Source organism: Salvelinus alpinus, chromosome 10 (assembly GCF_045679555.1).
Source record: "Salvelinus alpinus chromosome 10, SLU_Salpinus.1, whole genome shotgun sequence".
In the NCBI taxonomy this organism is placed as follows: Eukaryota; Metazoa; Chordata; class Actinopteri; order Salmoniformes; family Salmonidae; genus Salvelinus; species Salvelinus alpinus.
In genome coordinates, this window is record NC_092095.1 from 4,617,375 (window position 1) to 4,632,281 (window position 14,907).

A 14,907-nucleotide genomic window follows, 5' to 3' on the forward strand; every position below is an offset into this window, starting at 1 on the left:
GTACAAAACATTAGGAACACCTTACTAATATTGAGTTGTACCCCCTTTTGCCCTCAGAACAGCCTAAATGTGTCAGGGCATGGAGTCTACAAGGTGTCGAAAGTGTTCCGCAGGGATGCTGGCCCATGTTGACTCCAGTGATTCCCACAGTTGTGACAAATTGGCTGGATGCCCTTTGGGTGGTGAACCATTCTTGATAGACACGGGAAACTTTTCAGTGTGAAAAACCGAGCAGCATTGAAATTCTTGACACATTCAAACTGGTCTTGTACATTCACCCTCATCTACACTGATTGAAGTGGATTTAACAAATTACATCAATAAGAGATCTTAGCTTTCACCTGGATTCACCTGGTCAGTCTGTCATGGAAAGAGCAGATGTTTTTAATGTTTTGAACACTCAGTACACATGCTCCCTTATATAGTGAGTTCATGTATGTGTGTCTGAGCGACTCTCCTCACCTGAGTCATCCAGCTCGTATTGAGTCAGTACTAGAGTATCTCTCCTCACCTGAGTCATCCAGCTCGTATTGAGTCAGTACTAGAGCATCTCTCCTCACCTGAGTCATCCAGCTCGTATTGAGTCAGTACCACAGCATCTCTCACCTGAATCGTCCAGCTCGTATTGAGTTAGTACCACAGCATCTCTCACCTGAATCGTCCAGCTCGTATTGAGTTAGTACCACAGCATCTCTCACCTGAATCGTCCAGCTCGTATTGAGTTAGTACCACAGCATCTCTCACCTGAATCGTCCAGCTCGTATTGATTCAGTACCACAGCATCTCTCACCTGAATCGTCCAGCTCGTATTGAGTTAGTACCACAGCATCTCTCACCTGAATCGTCCAGCTCGTATTGAGTCAGTACTAGAGCATCTCTCCTCACCTGAGTCATCCAGCTCGTATTGAGTCAGTACTAGAGCATCTCTCCTCACCTGAGTCATCCAGCTCGTATTGAGTTAGTACCACAGCATCTCTCACCTGAATCGTCCAGCTCGTATTGAGTCAGTACCACAGCATCTCTCACCTGAATCGTCCAGCTCGTATCTCTGTATGAGTCTTACAGCGTCCTCCATGGTGGCCACCTCACGCTGCTCGTTCAGCAGGAAGTTGAGCAGGTCTTTGACACTCATCTGCTCCCCCGTAGTGGCGTACTTCCCATAGATCACATCGATCTCCTCGCGATATATCAGCAGGTCATAGAAGTGTTTGATCTCAGGACCTTCCAGGGAGCCCGAGTTAGACTTGTCACATTTCTGAAGGACAAGATCATTAACAAAACAGTACTAACGAGATACAGCACGTTGAGTTCCTCCTCAGACAACGTCAAATGCTTTGAGACATAGTATAACCTTAAATGAAACCCATATACATACAGGAACATGACAGAACTGCATTAGGAGCTGCCTGTACAGACTCTACAACACCCTCCTTGTAAGTCATTGACCAACTGTAGCTGTCCACTCACTGAAAACAGCACTTCAGCGTACATGTCGTCCACCTCGATGTTGATCTGGCGGAGGAAGTGTTTCAGCTCCTTCAGAGTCATCTTGTTGTCCTTGTTCTTGTCTGCTTTCCTCATACAGTTGAAGATCCAGCTTTAAAACGCCCAGATTTAAGGATCAATCATTCACCATGTAGGAATGTGTCAAAGATAAATACACAACGCAGAGGATGAGAGGACTAAAAACTAGAGTCCTAATGGTTAATAGCGAATTGTAAATATGAGTTGGGTTTCAGTTCAACAACTGTTAGAGTCTGTGGAATGACACTCCTGAACTCAGAGCGACGTGTGCCACATTGTAATTGGTCTGTACATTGAGTCGGGGGCAGGATACTTGTTATTTGGCCATTAGCCAAGTTGTACTGCAAGGACTTCTGATTGGTCAATCCCAGGTTAGGGTGGGGGGTTATAAATGGCATCCTGTTCCTTTGTTCGGTGGGGAAAAGCTGAGGACAGGGGAGACTGAACATCTACCTCCCAGCATAATTATTATTATTTTTTTTATTTTTTTTATTTCACCTTTATTTAACCAGGTAGGCTAGTTGAGAACAAGTTCTCATTTTCAACTGCGACCTGGCCAAGATAAAGCAAAGCAGTGCAACACAAACAACAACACAGAGTTACACATGGAATAAGCAAACATACAGTCAATAACACAATAGAAAAAAATTAAGTCTATATACAGGCTGTGTAAAAGGCGTGAGGAGGTAAGGCAATAAATAGGCCATAGTAGCAAAGTAATTACAATTTAGCAGATTAACACTTGAGTGATAGATGAGCAGATGATGATGTGCAAGTAGAGATACTGGTGTGCAAAAGAGCAGAAAAGTAAATATAAAAAATATGGGGATGAGGTAGGTAGATTGGGTGGGCTATTTACAGATGGACTATGTACAGCTGCAGCGATCGATTAGCTGCTCAGATAGCTGATGTTTAACGTTAGTGAGGGAGATATAAGTCTCCAGCTTCAGCGATTTTTGCAATTTGTTCCAGTCACTGGCAGCAAAGAACTGGAAGGAAAGGAGGCCAAAGGAGGTGTCGGCCCTGGGGATGACCAGTAAGATACACCTGCTGGAGCGCGTGCTATGGGTGGGTGTTGTTATCATGACCAGTGAGCTGAGATAAGGCAGGGCTCCACCTAGCATAGACTTATAGATGACCTGGAGCCAGCGGGTCTGGCGACAAATATGTAGTGAGGGCCAGCCGACTAGAGAATACAGGTCGCAGTGGTGGGTGTTATAAGGGGCTTTGGTAACAAAACGGATGGCACTGTGATAGACCGCATCCAGCCCGCTGAGCTGAGTATTGGAAGCTATTTTGCAGATGACATCGCCGAAGTCGAGGATCGGTAGGATGGTCAGTTTTACGAGGGTAAGTTTGGCGGCGTGAGTGAAGGAGGCTTTGTTGTGAAATAGAAAGCCGACTCCAGATCTGATTTTTGACTGGAGATGTTTAATATGAGTCTGGAAGGAGAGTCTACAGTCTAGCCAGACACCCAGGCATCTGTAGTTGTCCCCACATTCCAGGTCAGAATCGTCCAGAGTAGTGATGCCGGGCGGGCAGGCGCGGGCAGCGAACGGTTGAAAAGCATGCATCCGGCCCCACCAGCGTTCAAGAGCAGTTGGAGGCCATGGAAGGAGTGTTGTATGGCATTGAAGCTCGTTTGGAGGTTAGTTAACACAGTGTCCAAGGAAGGGCCAGATGTATACAAAATGGTGTCGTCTGCGTAGAGGTGGATCAGGGAATCACCCGCAGCAAGAGCGACATCGTTGATATATACAGAGAAAAGAGTCGGCCCGAGAATTGAACCCTGTGGTACCCCCATAGAGACTGCCAGAGGTCCGGACAACAGGCCCTCCGATTTGACACACTGAACTCTGTCTGCGAAGTAGTTGGTGAACCAGGCGAGGCAGTCATTTGAGAAACCAAGGCTATTGAGTCTGCCGATAAGAATACGGTGATTGACAGAGTCGAAAGCCTTGGCCAGGTCGATGAAGACGACTGCACAGTACTGTCTCCTATCGATGGCGGTTAAGATATCGTTTAGTACCTTGAGCATGGCCGAGGTGCACCCGTGACCAGCTCGGAAACCGGATTGCACAGCGGAGAAGGTACGGTGGGACCCGAAATGGTCAGCGATCTGTTTATTAACTTGGCTTTTGAAGACTTTAGAAAGGCAGGGTAGGATAGATATAGGTTTGTAGCAGTTTGGGTCTAGAGTGTCACCCCTGTTGATTTGTCCTTCTCAAATAAACCTATTTTTCTCCCCCTGATTTGCTTTGGAGTTTGTGATATTGAAGAATAACATAAATTGATAGCAACCAGTTGCTCGGAGCTTAAATGTTGACTTATACACATTGTAGATGGGAATCCACTATACTGAATAGGCTGGACAACTATTTAACCCCAAGTAACTAAACAATGTTTTAGTTGTGAATTGCAAAGCAAGCAGATTAACGGAAGAGGATACTGCTCGCTCGTCTGCTGGTGGTTGAGTTTCTTCATGTTAGAGAGGATCTTCTCCAGACCATGGACCCACTGCCTAGCCTCCTCCACCGAGGTAGCTATCAGGTCCAGGTTCCTCCTGCGGCCCTTAAAGATGATGGAGAAACAGAGGTCCTCCACGTGGGCCTCTGTGTGCTTCTGAAGACCCTCCGACTGCCGGCCCTTACGCACAGAGTCTATCTCATCAATGGAAACTGAAAGGGGAGACAAGAAGGGGAGTGAGGTTAGAATTGTTTATGAAATCCTGGTCCTGAAGTCTCACTGCATGCTTGGTTTCATGGCAGCTGAGATTTGATAGTTTCTTGGTTAAAACCAAAGAGCCTCAAGATCCAGGCTAGGGAAACGGTGTGATGACATGGCTGTCACCAGGGCTTGTCCCAATCATGTCTTCATCACATCTACCCCAGACAGAAACATATAGGAGAGGGTGGGTTTGATAGGACAGGACAGGGTGGTAGAGGAGGCTAGGCAGGAAACCTCTCTGTCTCAGTGTGCCCTTCACCCACCCACAGCACCCAACAGCCATCTGCCTATCTACACACTTCGTTCCCAGTTTCTGTTCCTATACACCCCAACCTGTGTAACTGACTGGAGGAGCATGTCAGTCAGATTTAGTCCCTGGTATCTACTGGTCAGTCAGTTACACAGTCAGTATCTAAATAATATGTATGAAATGCTTGATAGTGTATGTGATGTAAACAGAGAGGTCTACTTTCTTGGGGACATAAATATTGACTGGTTTTCATCAAGCTGTCCACTCAAGAGGAAGCTTTTCAGTCTAACCAGTTCCTGTAATCTGGTTCAGGTTATTAATCAACCTACCAGGGTGTTTACAAACACTACAGGAACAAGATCATCCACATGTATCAATCACATGTTTACTAATACTGTAGAACTTTGTTCTGAAGATGTATCCGTAACATTGGATGCAGTGATCACAATATAGTGGCAATATCCAGGAAAGACAAATTTCCAAAAGCTGGTTCTAAAATAGTGTATAAGAGATCATACAAACATTTCGCTGTGGACGATGTTAAAAATATTTGTTTGTCTGATGTGATTAATGAGGAGCATCCAGACGCTGCACTTGATGAATTTATGAAGTTGCTTTTTACAATTATTGATAAACATGCACCTGTTAAGAAACTGACTGTTAGAACTGTTAAGGCTCCATGGATTGATGAGGAAATTAATAAACTGTATGGTTGAAAGAGATGGGGCATAAGGAGTGGCTGATAAATCTGGCTGTACATCTGACTGGCTGACTTACTGCAAATTTAGAAATTGTGTTACTAAACTCAACAAAAAAGAAGAAGAAACTGTATTATGAAGCCAAGATCAGTGATATAAAGAATGATGGAAAAAACTTTGGAGTACTTTAAATTAAATTATGGGCACAAAGACATTCAACTCCATCTTTCATCGAATCAGATGGCTTATTCATCACAAAACCATTTGATGTTGACAATTATTTTAATGATTATTTCACAGTCAAACTGGGCAAACTTATGCAGGAAATGCCAACAACAAACAGTGAGTAATTGTATTCATGCATTAAAAAACTAATAATGAAAGAAAAGCATTGTAATTTAGTATTTCATAAAGTCAGTGTGGGAGAGGTGGGGAAATTATTGTTATCGATCAATAATGACAAACCTCCTGGCATTGACAACTTAGATGGAAAGCTACTGAGGATGGTAGCTGACTCTATAGCCACTCCTATCTGTCATATCTTTAATCTGAGTCTATAGCCACTCCTACCTGTCATATCTTTAATCTGACTCTATAGCCACTCCTATCTGTCATATCTTTAATCTGACTCTATAGCCACTCCTATCTGTCATATCTTTAATCTGACTCTATAGCCACTCCTATCTGTCATATCTTTAATCTGACTCTATAGCCACTCCTGTCTGTCATATCTTTAATCTGACTCTATAGCCACTCCTGTCTGTCATATCTTTAATCTGACTCTATAGCCACTCCTATCTGTCATATCTTTAATCTGACTCTATAGCCACTCCTATCTGTCATATCTTTAATCTGACTCTATAGCCACTCCTATCTGTCATATCTTTAATCTGACTCTATAGCCACTCCTATCTGTCATATCTTTAATCTGACTCTATAGCCACTCCTATCTGTCATATCTTTAATCTGACTCTATAGCCACTCCTATCTGTCATATCTTTAATCTGACTCTATAGCCACTCCTATCTGTCATATCTTTAATCTGACTCTATAGCCACTCCTATCTGTCATATCTTTAATCTGAGCCGAGAGGAAAGTCTTTGTCCTCAGGCCTGGAGGGAAGCCAAAGTCATTCCACTACCCAAGAGTGGTAAAGCGGCCTTTACTGGTTCTAACAGCAGACCAATCAGCTTGCTGCCAGCCCTTAGCAAACGGTTGGAAAAAATGTGTTTTTACCAAATACAATGTTATTTCTCTGTAAACTAATTAACAACAGACTTTCAGCATGCTTATAGAGAAGGGCACTCAACATGTACTGCACTGACACAAATGACTGATGATTGGTTGAAAGAAATTGATAATAAGAAGATTGTGGGAGCTGTACTGTTAGAATTCAGTGCAGCTTTTGATATTAATGAACATAACCTGCTGTTGAAAAAACATATGTGTTATGGCTAGGGCTGTTGAGGTGTTGAGTAGGTGGGTCTGGACAGGGTGATGGGGGTGATGGAGGTGGGTCTGGACAGGGTGATGGGGGTGATGGAGGTGGGTCTGGGCAGGGTGATGGGGGTGATGGAGATGGGGGTAGGTGGGTCTGGACAGGGTGATGGGGGTGATGGAGATGGGGGTAGGTGGGTCTGGGCAGGGTGATGGGGGTGATGGAGATGGGGGTAGGTGGGTCTGGGCAGGGTGATGGGGGTGATGGAGGTGGGTCTGGGCAGGTTGATGGGGGTGATGGAGGTGGGTCTGGGCAGGGTGATGGGGGTGATGGAGGTGGGTCTGGGCAGGGTGATGGGGGTGATGGAGGTGGGTCTGGGCAGGGTGATGGGGGTGATGGAGGTGGGTCTGGGCAGGGTGATGGGGGTGATGGAGGTGGGTCTGGACAGGGTGATGGGGGTGATGGAGATGGGGGTAGGTGGGTCTGGACAGGGTGATGGGGGTGATGGAGATGGGGGTAGGTGGGTCTGGACAGGGTGATGGGGGTGATGGAGGTGGGGGTAGGTGGGTCTGGGCAGGGTGATGGGGGTGATGGAGATGGGGGTAGGTGGGTCTGGACAGGGTGATGGGGGTGATGGAGATGGGGGTAGGTGGGTCTGGACAGGGTGATGGGGGTGATGGAGGTGGGTCTGGACAGGGTGATGGGGGTGATGGAGGTGGGTCTGGACAGGGTGATGGGGGTGATGGAGGTGGGTCTGGACAGGGTGATGGGGGTGATGGAGGTGGGTCTGGACAGGGTGATGGGGGTGATGGAGGTGGGTCTGGACAGGGTGATGGGGGTGATGGAGGTGGGTCTGGACAGGGTGATGGGGGTAGATGGAGGTGGGTCTGGGCAGGGTGATGGGGTGATGGAGGTGGGTCTGGGCAGGGTGAATGGGGGTAGGTGGGTCTGGGACAGGGTGATGTGCTTAGATGGAGATGGGGGTGTGAGCAGGTGGGTCTGGGCAGGGTGATGTAGTAGATGGAGATGGGGGTGTGAGCAGGTGGGTCTGGACAGGGTGATGGGGGTGATGGAGGTGGGTCTGGGCAGGGTGATGGGGGTGATGGAGGTGGGTCTGGGCAGGGTGATGGGGGTGATGGAGGTGGGTCTGGGCAGGGTGATGGGGGTGATGAGCAGGTGGGTCTGGACAGGGTGATGGGGGTAGATGGAGATGGGGACAGGTGGGTCTGGGCAGGGTGATGGGGGTAGATGGAGGTGGGGGTAGGTGGGTCTGGACAGGGTGATGGGGGTAGATGGAGGTGGGGGTAGGTGGGTCTGGGCAGGGTGATGGGGGTAGATGGAGATGGGGGTAGGTGGGTCTGGGCAGGGTGATGGGGGTAGATGGAGGTGGGGGTAGGTGGGTCTGGGCAGGGTGATGGGGGTAGATGGAGATGGGGGTAGGTGGGTCTGGACAGGGTGATGGGGGTGATGGAGATGGGGGTAGGTGGGTCTGGACAGGGTGATGGGGGTGATGGAGATGGGGGTAGGTGGGTCTGGACAGGGTGATGGGGGTGATGGAGATGGGGGTAGGTGGGTCTGGACAGGGTGATGTAGTAGATGGAGATGGGGGTGTGAGCAGGTGGGTCTGGGCAGGGTGATGTAGTAGATGGAGATGGGGGTGTGAGCAGGTGGGTCTGGACAGGGTGATGTAGTAGATGGAGATGGGGGTAGGTGGGTCTGGGCAGGGTGATGTAGTAGATGGAGATGGGGGTGTGAGCAGGTGGGTCTGGACAGGGTGATGTAGTAGATGGAGGTGTAAACAGGTGGGTCAGGGCAGGGTGATGTAGTAGATGGAGGTGTAAACAGGTGGGTCTGGGCAGGGTGATGTAGTAGATGGAGGTGTGAGCAGGTGGGTCTGGGCAGGGTGATGTAGTAGATGGGGGTGTGAGTAGGTGGGTCTGGGCAGGGTGATGTAGTAGATGGAGATGGGGGTGTGAGTAGGTGGGTCTGGGCAGGGTGATGTAGTAGATGGAGATGTGGGTGTGAGGTGGGTCTGGGCAGGGTGATGTAGTAGATGGGGGTGTGAGTAGGTGGGTCTGGGCAGGGTGATGTAGTAGATGGGGGTGTGAGCAGGTGGGTCTGGACAGGGTGATGTAGTTGATGGAGATGGAGGTGTGAGTAGGTGGGTCTGGACAGGGTGATGTAGTTGATGGAGATGGAGGTGTGAGCAGGTGGGTCTGGGCAGGGTGATGTAGTAGATGGAGATGGGGGTGTGAGCAGGTGGGTCTGGGCAGGGTGATGTAGTAGATGGAGATGGGGGTGTGAGCAGGTGGGTCTGGACAGGGTGATGTAGTTGAGCAGGGGGGTGTGAGTAGGTGGGTCTGGGCAGGGTGATGTAGTTGATGGAGATGGAGGTGTGAGCAGGTGGGTCTGGGCAGGGTGATGTAGTAGATGGAGATGGGGGTGTGAGCAGGTGGGTCTGGGCAGGGTGATGTAGTAGATGGAGATGGGGGTGTGAGCAGGTGGGTCTGGGCAGGGTGATGTAGTAGATGGAGATGGGGGTGTGAGCAGGTGGGTCTGGGCAGGGTGATGTAGTAGATGGAGATGGGGGTGTGAGCAGGTGGGTCTGGGCAGGGTGATGTAGTAGATGGAGATGGGGGTGTGAGCAGGTGGGTCTGGGCAGGGTGATGTAGTAGATGGAGATGGGGGTGTGAGCAGGTGGGTCTGGGCAGGGTGATGTAGTAGATGGAGATGGGGGTGTGAGCAGGTGGGTCTGGGCAGGGTGATGTAGTAGATGGAGATGGGGGTGTGAGTAGGTGGGTCTGGGCAGGGTGATGTAGTAGATGGAGATGGGGGTGTGAGCAGGTGGGTCTGGACAGGGTGATGTAGTAGATGGAGATGGGGGTGTGAGTAGGTGGGTCTGGACAGGGTGATGTAGTAGATGGAGATGGGGGTGTGAGCAGGTGGGTCTGGACAGGGTGATGGGGGTGTGAGCAGGTGGGTCTGGGCAGGGTGATGGGGGTGTGAGCAGGTGGGTCTGGGCAGGGTGATGGGGGTGTGAGCAGGTGGGTCTGGGCAGGGTGATGGGGGTGTGAGCAGGTGGGTCTGGGCAGGGTGATGGGGGTGTGAGCAGGTGGGTCTGGGCAGGGTGATGGGGGTGTGAGCAGGTGGGTCTGGGCAGGGTGATGGGGGTGTGAGCAGGTGGGTCTGGGCAGGGTGATGGGGGTGTGAGCAGGTGGGTCTGGGCAGGGTGATGGGGGTGTGAGCAGGTGGGTCTGGGCAGGGTGATGGGGGTGTGAGCAGGTGGGTCTGGGCAGGGTGATGGGGGTGTGAGCAGGTGGGTCTGGGCAGGGTGATGGGGGTGTGAGCAGGTGGGTCTGGGCAGGGTGATGGGGGTGTGAGCAGGTGGGTCTGGGCAGGGTGATGGGGGTGTGAGCAGGTGGGTCTGGGCAGGGTGATGTAGTAGATGGAGATGGGGGTGATGTAGTTGATGGGGGTGTAAACAGGTGGGTCTGGACAGGGTGATGTAGTAGATGGAGATGGGGGTGTGAGCAGGTGGGTCTGGACAGGGTGATGGGGGTGTGAGCAGGTGGGTCGGGGCAGGGTGATGTGGGTCTGGGCAGGGTGATGGGGGTGTGAGCAGGTGGGTCTGGGCAGGGTGATGTAGTAGATGGAGATGGGGGTGATGTAGTTGATGGGGGGTAAACAGGTGGGTCTGGACAGGGTGATGTAGTTGATGGAGATGGGGGTGTGAGTAGGTGGGTCTGGACAGGGTGATGTAGTTGATGGAGATGGGGGTGTGAGTAGGTGGGTCTGGACAGGGTGATGTAGTAGATGGAGATGGGGGTGTGAGTAGGTGGGTCTGGACAGGGTGATGTAGTTGATGGAGATGGGGGTGTGAGTAGGTGGGTCTGGACAGGGTGATGTAGTTGATGGAGATGGGGGTGTGAGTAGGTGGGTCTGGACAGGGTGATGTAGTAGATGGAGATGGGGGTGTGAGTAGGTGGGTCTGGACAGGGTGATGTAGTAGATGGAGATGGGGGTGTGAGTAGGTGGGTCTGGACAGGGTGATGTAGTAGATGGAGATGGGGGTGTGAGTAGGTGGGTCTGGACAGGGTGATGTAGTAGATGGAGATGGGGGTGTGAGTAGGTGGGTCTGGACAGGGTGATGTAGTAGATGGAGATGGGGGTGTGAGTAGGTGGGTCTGGACAGGGTGATGTAGTAGATGGAGATGGGGGTGTGAGTAGGTGGGTCTGGGCAGGGTGATGTAGTTGATGGAGATGGGGGTGTGAGTAGGTGGGTCTGGACAGGGTGATGTAGTTGATGGGGGTGTAAACAGGTGGGTCTGGGCAGGGTGATGTAGTTGATGGGGGTGTCAACAGGTGGGTCTGGGCAGGGTGATGTAGTTGATGGGGGTGTGAGCAGGTGGGTCTGGGCAGGGTGATGTAGTTGATGGAGATGGGGGTGTCATCAGGTGAGTCTGGACAGGGTGATGTTGTTGTCATTTGAATGTGTATGTTTTGTATTGTTTTTAAATATTAAATACATTTATACAAAAAAATAAATAAGGAAAAATGAAAAGGTTGAAACATGCACCTGATTATTCATTATGAATAGGATTTATTTCATTTAGTTAATTTACATTCTTCATTGTAACCACAATGTCACAAATAATTGCACACAACATGAGCAGATTAACTTGGTCAAAACATTTCTTTATTAAAGACTATCAGAAAGAATGTTGGTCCTTATTTATGTTGATCCAAAGCCATGAATTAGTGAGTCACTCAGCTTCATGTTGACATGGACTCTTTCATTCAGTTTCTTCTTCACATCAGCAATGAAGGACTCTGGGTATCAGATATATATATATATATTTATATATATATATATATATATATATATATATATATATATATATATATATATATATATATATATATAGTGCATACGGAAAGTATTCAGAAACTTTTCAATGGATTCAATTGTTTTTATTCCTCATCACTCTACATCTTCATCTTTCCCTCAATCCTGACTAGTCTCCCAGTACTCTACACACAATACCCCATAATGACAAAGCAAAATAAATACTTATATCACATTTACATAATTAGTCAGACCCTTTACTCAGTACTTTGTTGAAGCAGCGAGTCTCGATTCTTCTTGGGTATGACGCTACAAGCTTGGCACACCTGTATTTGGAGAGTTGGGGAGTGTCGCTGCACAGCTATTTTCAGGTCTCTCCAGAGATGTTGGATTGGGTTCAAATCCGGGCTCTGGCTGTGCCACTCAAAGACATTCAGAGTCTTGTCCCGAAGCCACATCTGCATTGTCTTGGCTGTGTGCTTAGGGTCGTTGTCCTGTTGGAGGTGAACCTTCGCCCCAGTCTGAGGTCATGAGCGCTCTGGAGCATCAAGGACCTCTCTGTACTTTGCTCTGTTCATCTTTCCCTCAATCCTGACTAGTCTCCCAGTACCTGCGGCTGAAAAACTTCCCCACAGAAAACGGTCAGTGACCATCGGGTTCTTGGTCACCTCCCCGACCAAAGCCCTTCTCCCCCGAATGCTCAGTTTGGCCGGGCGGCCAGCTCTTGGAAGAGTCTTAGTGGTTCCAAACTTCACACACACACACACACACACACACACACACACACACACACACACACACACACACACACACACACACACACACACACACACACACACACACACACACACACACACACACACAGAAAACAGAATATTGTAGGCCGGAGATTATACGGTACTTTGTATTCGGACCAGCAGTTGTTGCTTATTTTCATTTTGAAAGACAGAACAGTGTCCAAGTCATCACGCAGACATTCCTTGAATACCGGATGAGGTTCAGGGAGAGAATGAGGGCATTGTGTGGTCCTGACCACATTCACTCCCTTGTTATTTCTCAAGTCTTTCTGTGGAATGACAACATCCAACACTCTGTGGTGCAGATAAACGGAGGACGGGACTGGAAGCCAAACCAATATGTTTACGATGTAAACTTCCCCTTAGAGTTTTTCTTTAGCCTTTTAGCTAGGCTCAGTCTGGTGGGTGATTGATGGATAGAAGTAAATCTCTGTGCGATTAATACTTCTAAAACTATGATAATTACAATGATATGACGATTACAAGCAGCAACATGCTGCCAATAGGAATTTGAGTTATTTTGTTAAATTTCCAAGCAGGATTATAACAGTCTGATTAAAGTCAAAACATGAAAGACAGATCTGCGTGCATCAAATTAAAACCTCCCTATCCTTTACCACCAACGACAGTCTTTCAAGCCTCATCATCACGAGGCGTTTTGTTTGCAGAGCCTCATCATCACGAGGCATTGTGTTTGCAGAGCCTCATCATCACGAGGCATTGTGTTTGCAGAGCCTCATCATCACGAGGCATTGTGTTTGCAGAGCCTCATCATCACGAGGCATTGTGTTTGCAGAGCCTCATTCAAGGAGAAGGTAAGATGAATCATATTATAGCAGAAAACTCCTTGAAGAGAGATGTCATAATAGAGGAGTAATAGAGGACCATAAACCAGTATAAGGACCATAAACCAGTATAAGGACCATAAACCAGTGTAAGGACCATAAACCAGTGTAAGGACCATAAACCAGTATAAGGACCATAAACCAGTGTAAGGACCATAAACCAGTGTAAGGACCATAAACCAGTGTAAGGACCATAAACCAGTGTAAGGACCATAAACCAGTGTAAGGACCATAAACCAGTGTAAGGACCATAAACCAGTGTAATAAACACAACCTGTCACAGTACTGGGTCTGGTCCCCTCTCAGTGACTAGAGACCTGAGTTAACAGTAACCTACAGTACAGTACTGGGTCTGGTCCCCTCTCAGTGACTGGAGACCTGAGTTAACAGTAACCTACAATACAGTACTGGGTCTGGTCCCCTCTCAGTAACATACAGTACAGTACTGGGTCTGGTCCCTTCTCAGTGACTAGAGACCTGAGTTAACAGTAACCTACAGTACAGTACTGGGTCTGGTCCCCTCTCAGTGACTGGAGACCTGAGTTAACAGTAACCTACAGTACAGTACTGGGTCTGGTCCCCTCTCAGTAACATACAGTACAGTACTGGGTCTGGTCCCCTCTCAGTAACATACAGTACAGTACTGGGTCTGGTCCCCTCTCAGTAACCTACAGTACAGTACTGGGTCTGGTCCCCTCTCAGTAACATACAGTACAGTACTGGGTCTGGTCCCCTCTCAGTAACCTACAGTACAGTACTGGGTCTGGTCCCCTCTCAGTAACATACAGTACAGTACTAGGTCTGGTCCCCTCTCAGTAACATACAGTACAGTACTGGGTCTGGTCCCCTCTCAGTAACCTACAGTACAGTACTGGGTCTGGTCCCCTCTCAGTAACCTACAGTACAGTACTAGGTCTGGTCCCCTCTCAGTAACCTACAGTACAGTACTGGGTCTGGTCCCCTCTCAGTAACCTACAGTACAGTACTAGGTCTGGTCCCCTCTCAGTAACATACAGTACAGTACTGGGTCTGGTCCCCTCTCAGTAACATACAGTACAGTACTGGGTCTGGTCCCCTCTCAGTAACATACAGTACAGTACTGGGTCTGGTCCCCTCTCAGTAACATACAGTACAGTACTAGGTCTGGTCCCCTCTCAGTAACATACAGTACAGTACTGGGTCTGGTCCCCTCTCAGTAACCTACAGTACAGTACTGGGTCTGGTCCCCTCTCAGTAACCTATAGTACAGTACAGTACTAGGTCTGGTCCCCTCTCAGTAACCTACAGTACAGTACTGGGTCTGGTCCCCTCTCAGTAACCTACAGTACAGTACTAGGTCTGGTCCCCTCTCAGTAACATACAGTACAGTACTAGGTCTGGTCCCCTCTCAGTAACCTACAGTACAGTACTGGGTCTGGTCCCCTCTCAGTAACATACAGTACAGTACTGGGTCTGGTCCCCTCTCAGTATTACAGTAGACCTCTTTTTATTTTTATTTATCCTTTATTTAACCTTTATTTAACCTTTATTTAACCTTTATTTAACCTTTATTTAACTAGGCAAGTCAGTTAAGATCCAAATCTTATTTACAATAACGGCCTACCTTATACGGCCCAGGATGTTACTGTAGTCAATTAGAATGATTGACCGGTTCTTTCGCATACAGTGTGTGAATCTCTCAGAGACTTATAAAAGTACATTTACATTTTAATCAGACACGTTTATCCAGAGTAACTGAATGCATACAACCTCCTACATTTTAATACTGGTCCTCCGTGGGAA

The 14,907-nt window shown here is 48.4% G+C and overlaps 1 protein-coding gene across 1 annotated transcript in view; it reads right to left on the bottom strand.

The window, feature by feature from the left end:
• Nucleotides 1–14,907, bottom strand: part of LOC139531462 (1-phosphatidylinositol 4,5-bisphosphate phosphodiesterase delta-1-like) — a 64,186-nt gene that overhangs the window by 27,745 nt on the left and 21,534 nt on the right. The window contains exons 3-5 of the mRNA XM_071327931.1: nucleotides 3,974–4,202; nucleotides 1,468–1,597; nucleotides 1,027–1,255 (exon numbers count right to left, since the gene is read on the bottom strand). Coding sequence (XP_071184032.1) covers nucleotides 1,027–1,255; nucleotides 1,468–1,597; nucleotides 3,974–4,202 — 588 coding nt within the window. The remainder of the gene's footprint in view (nucleotides 1–1,026; nucleotides 1,256–1,467; nucleotides 1,598–3,973; nucleotides 4,203–14,907) is intronic.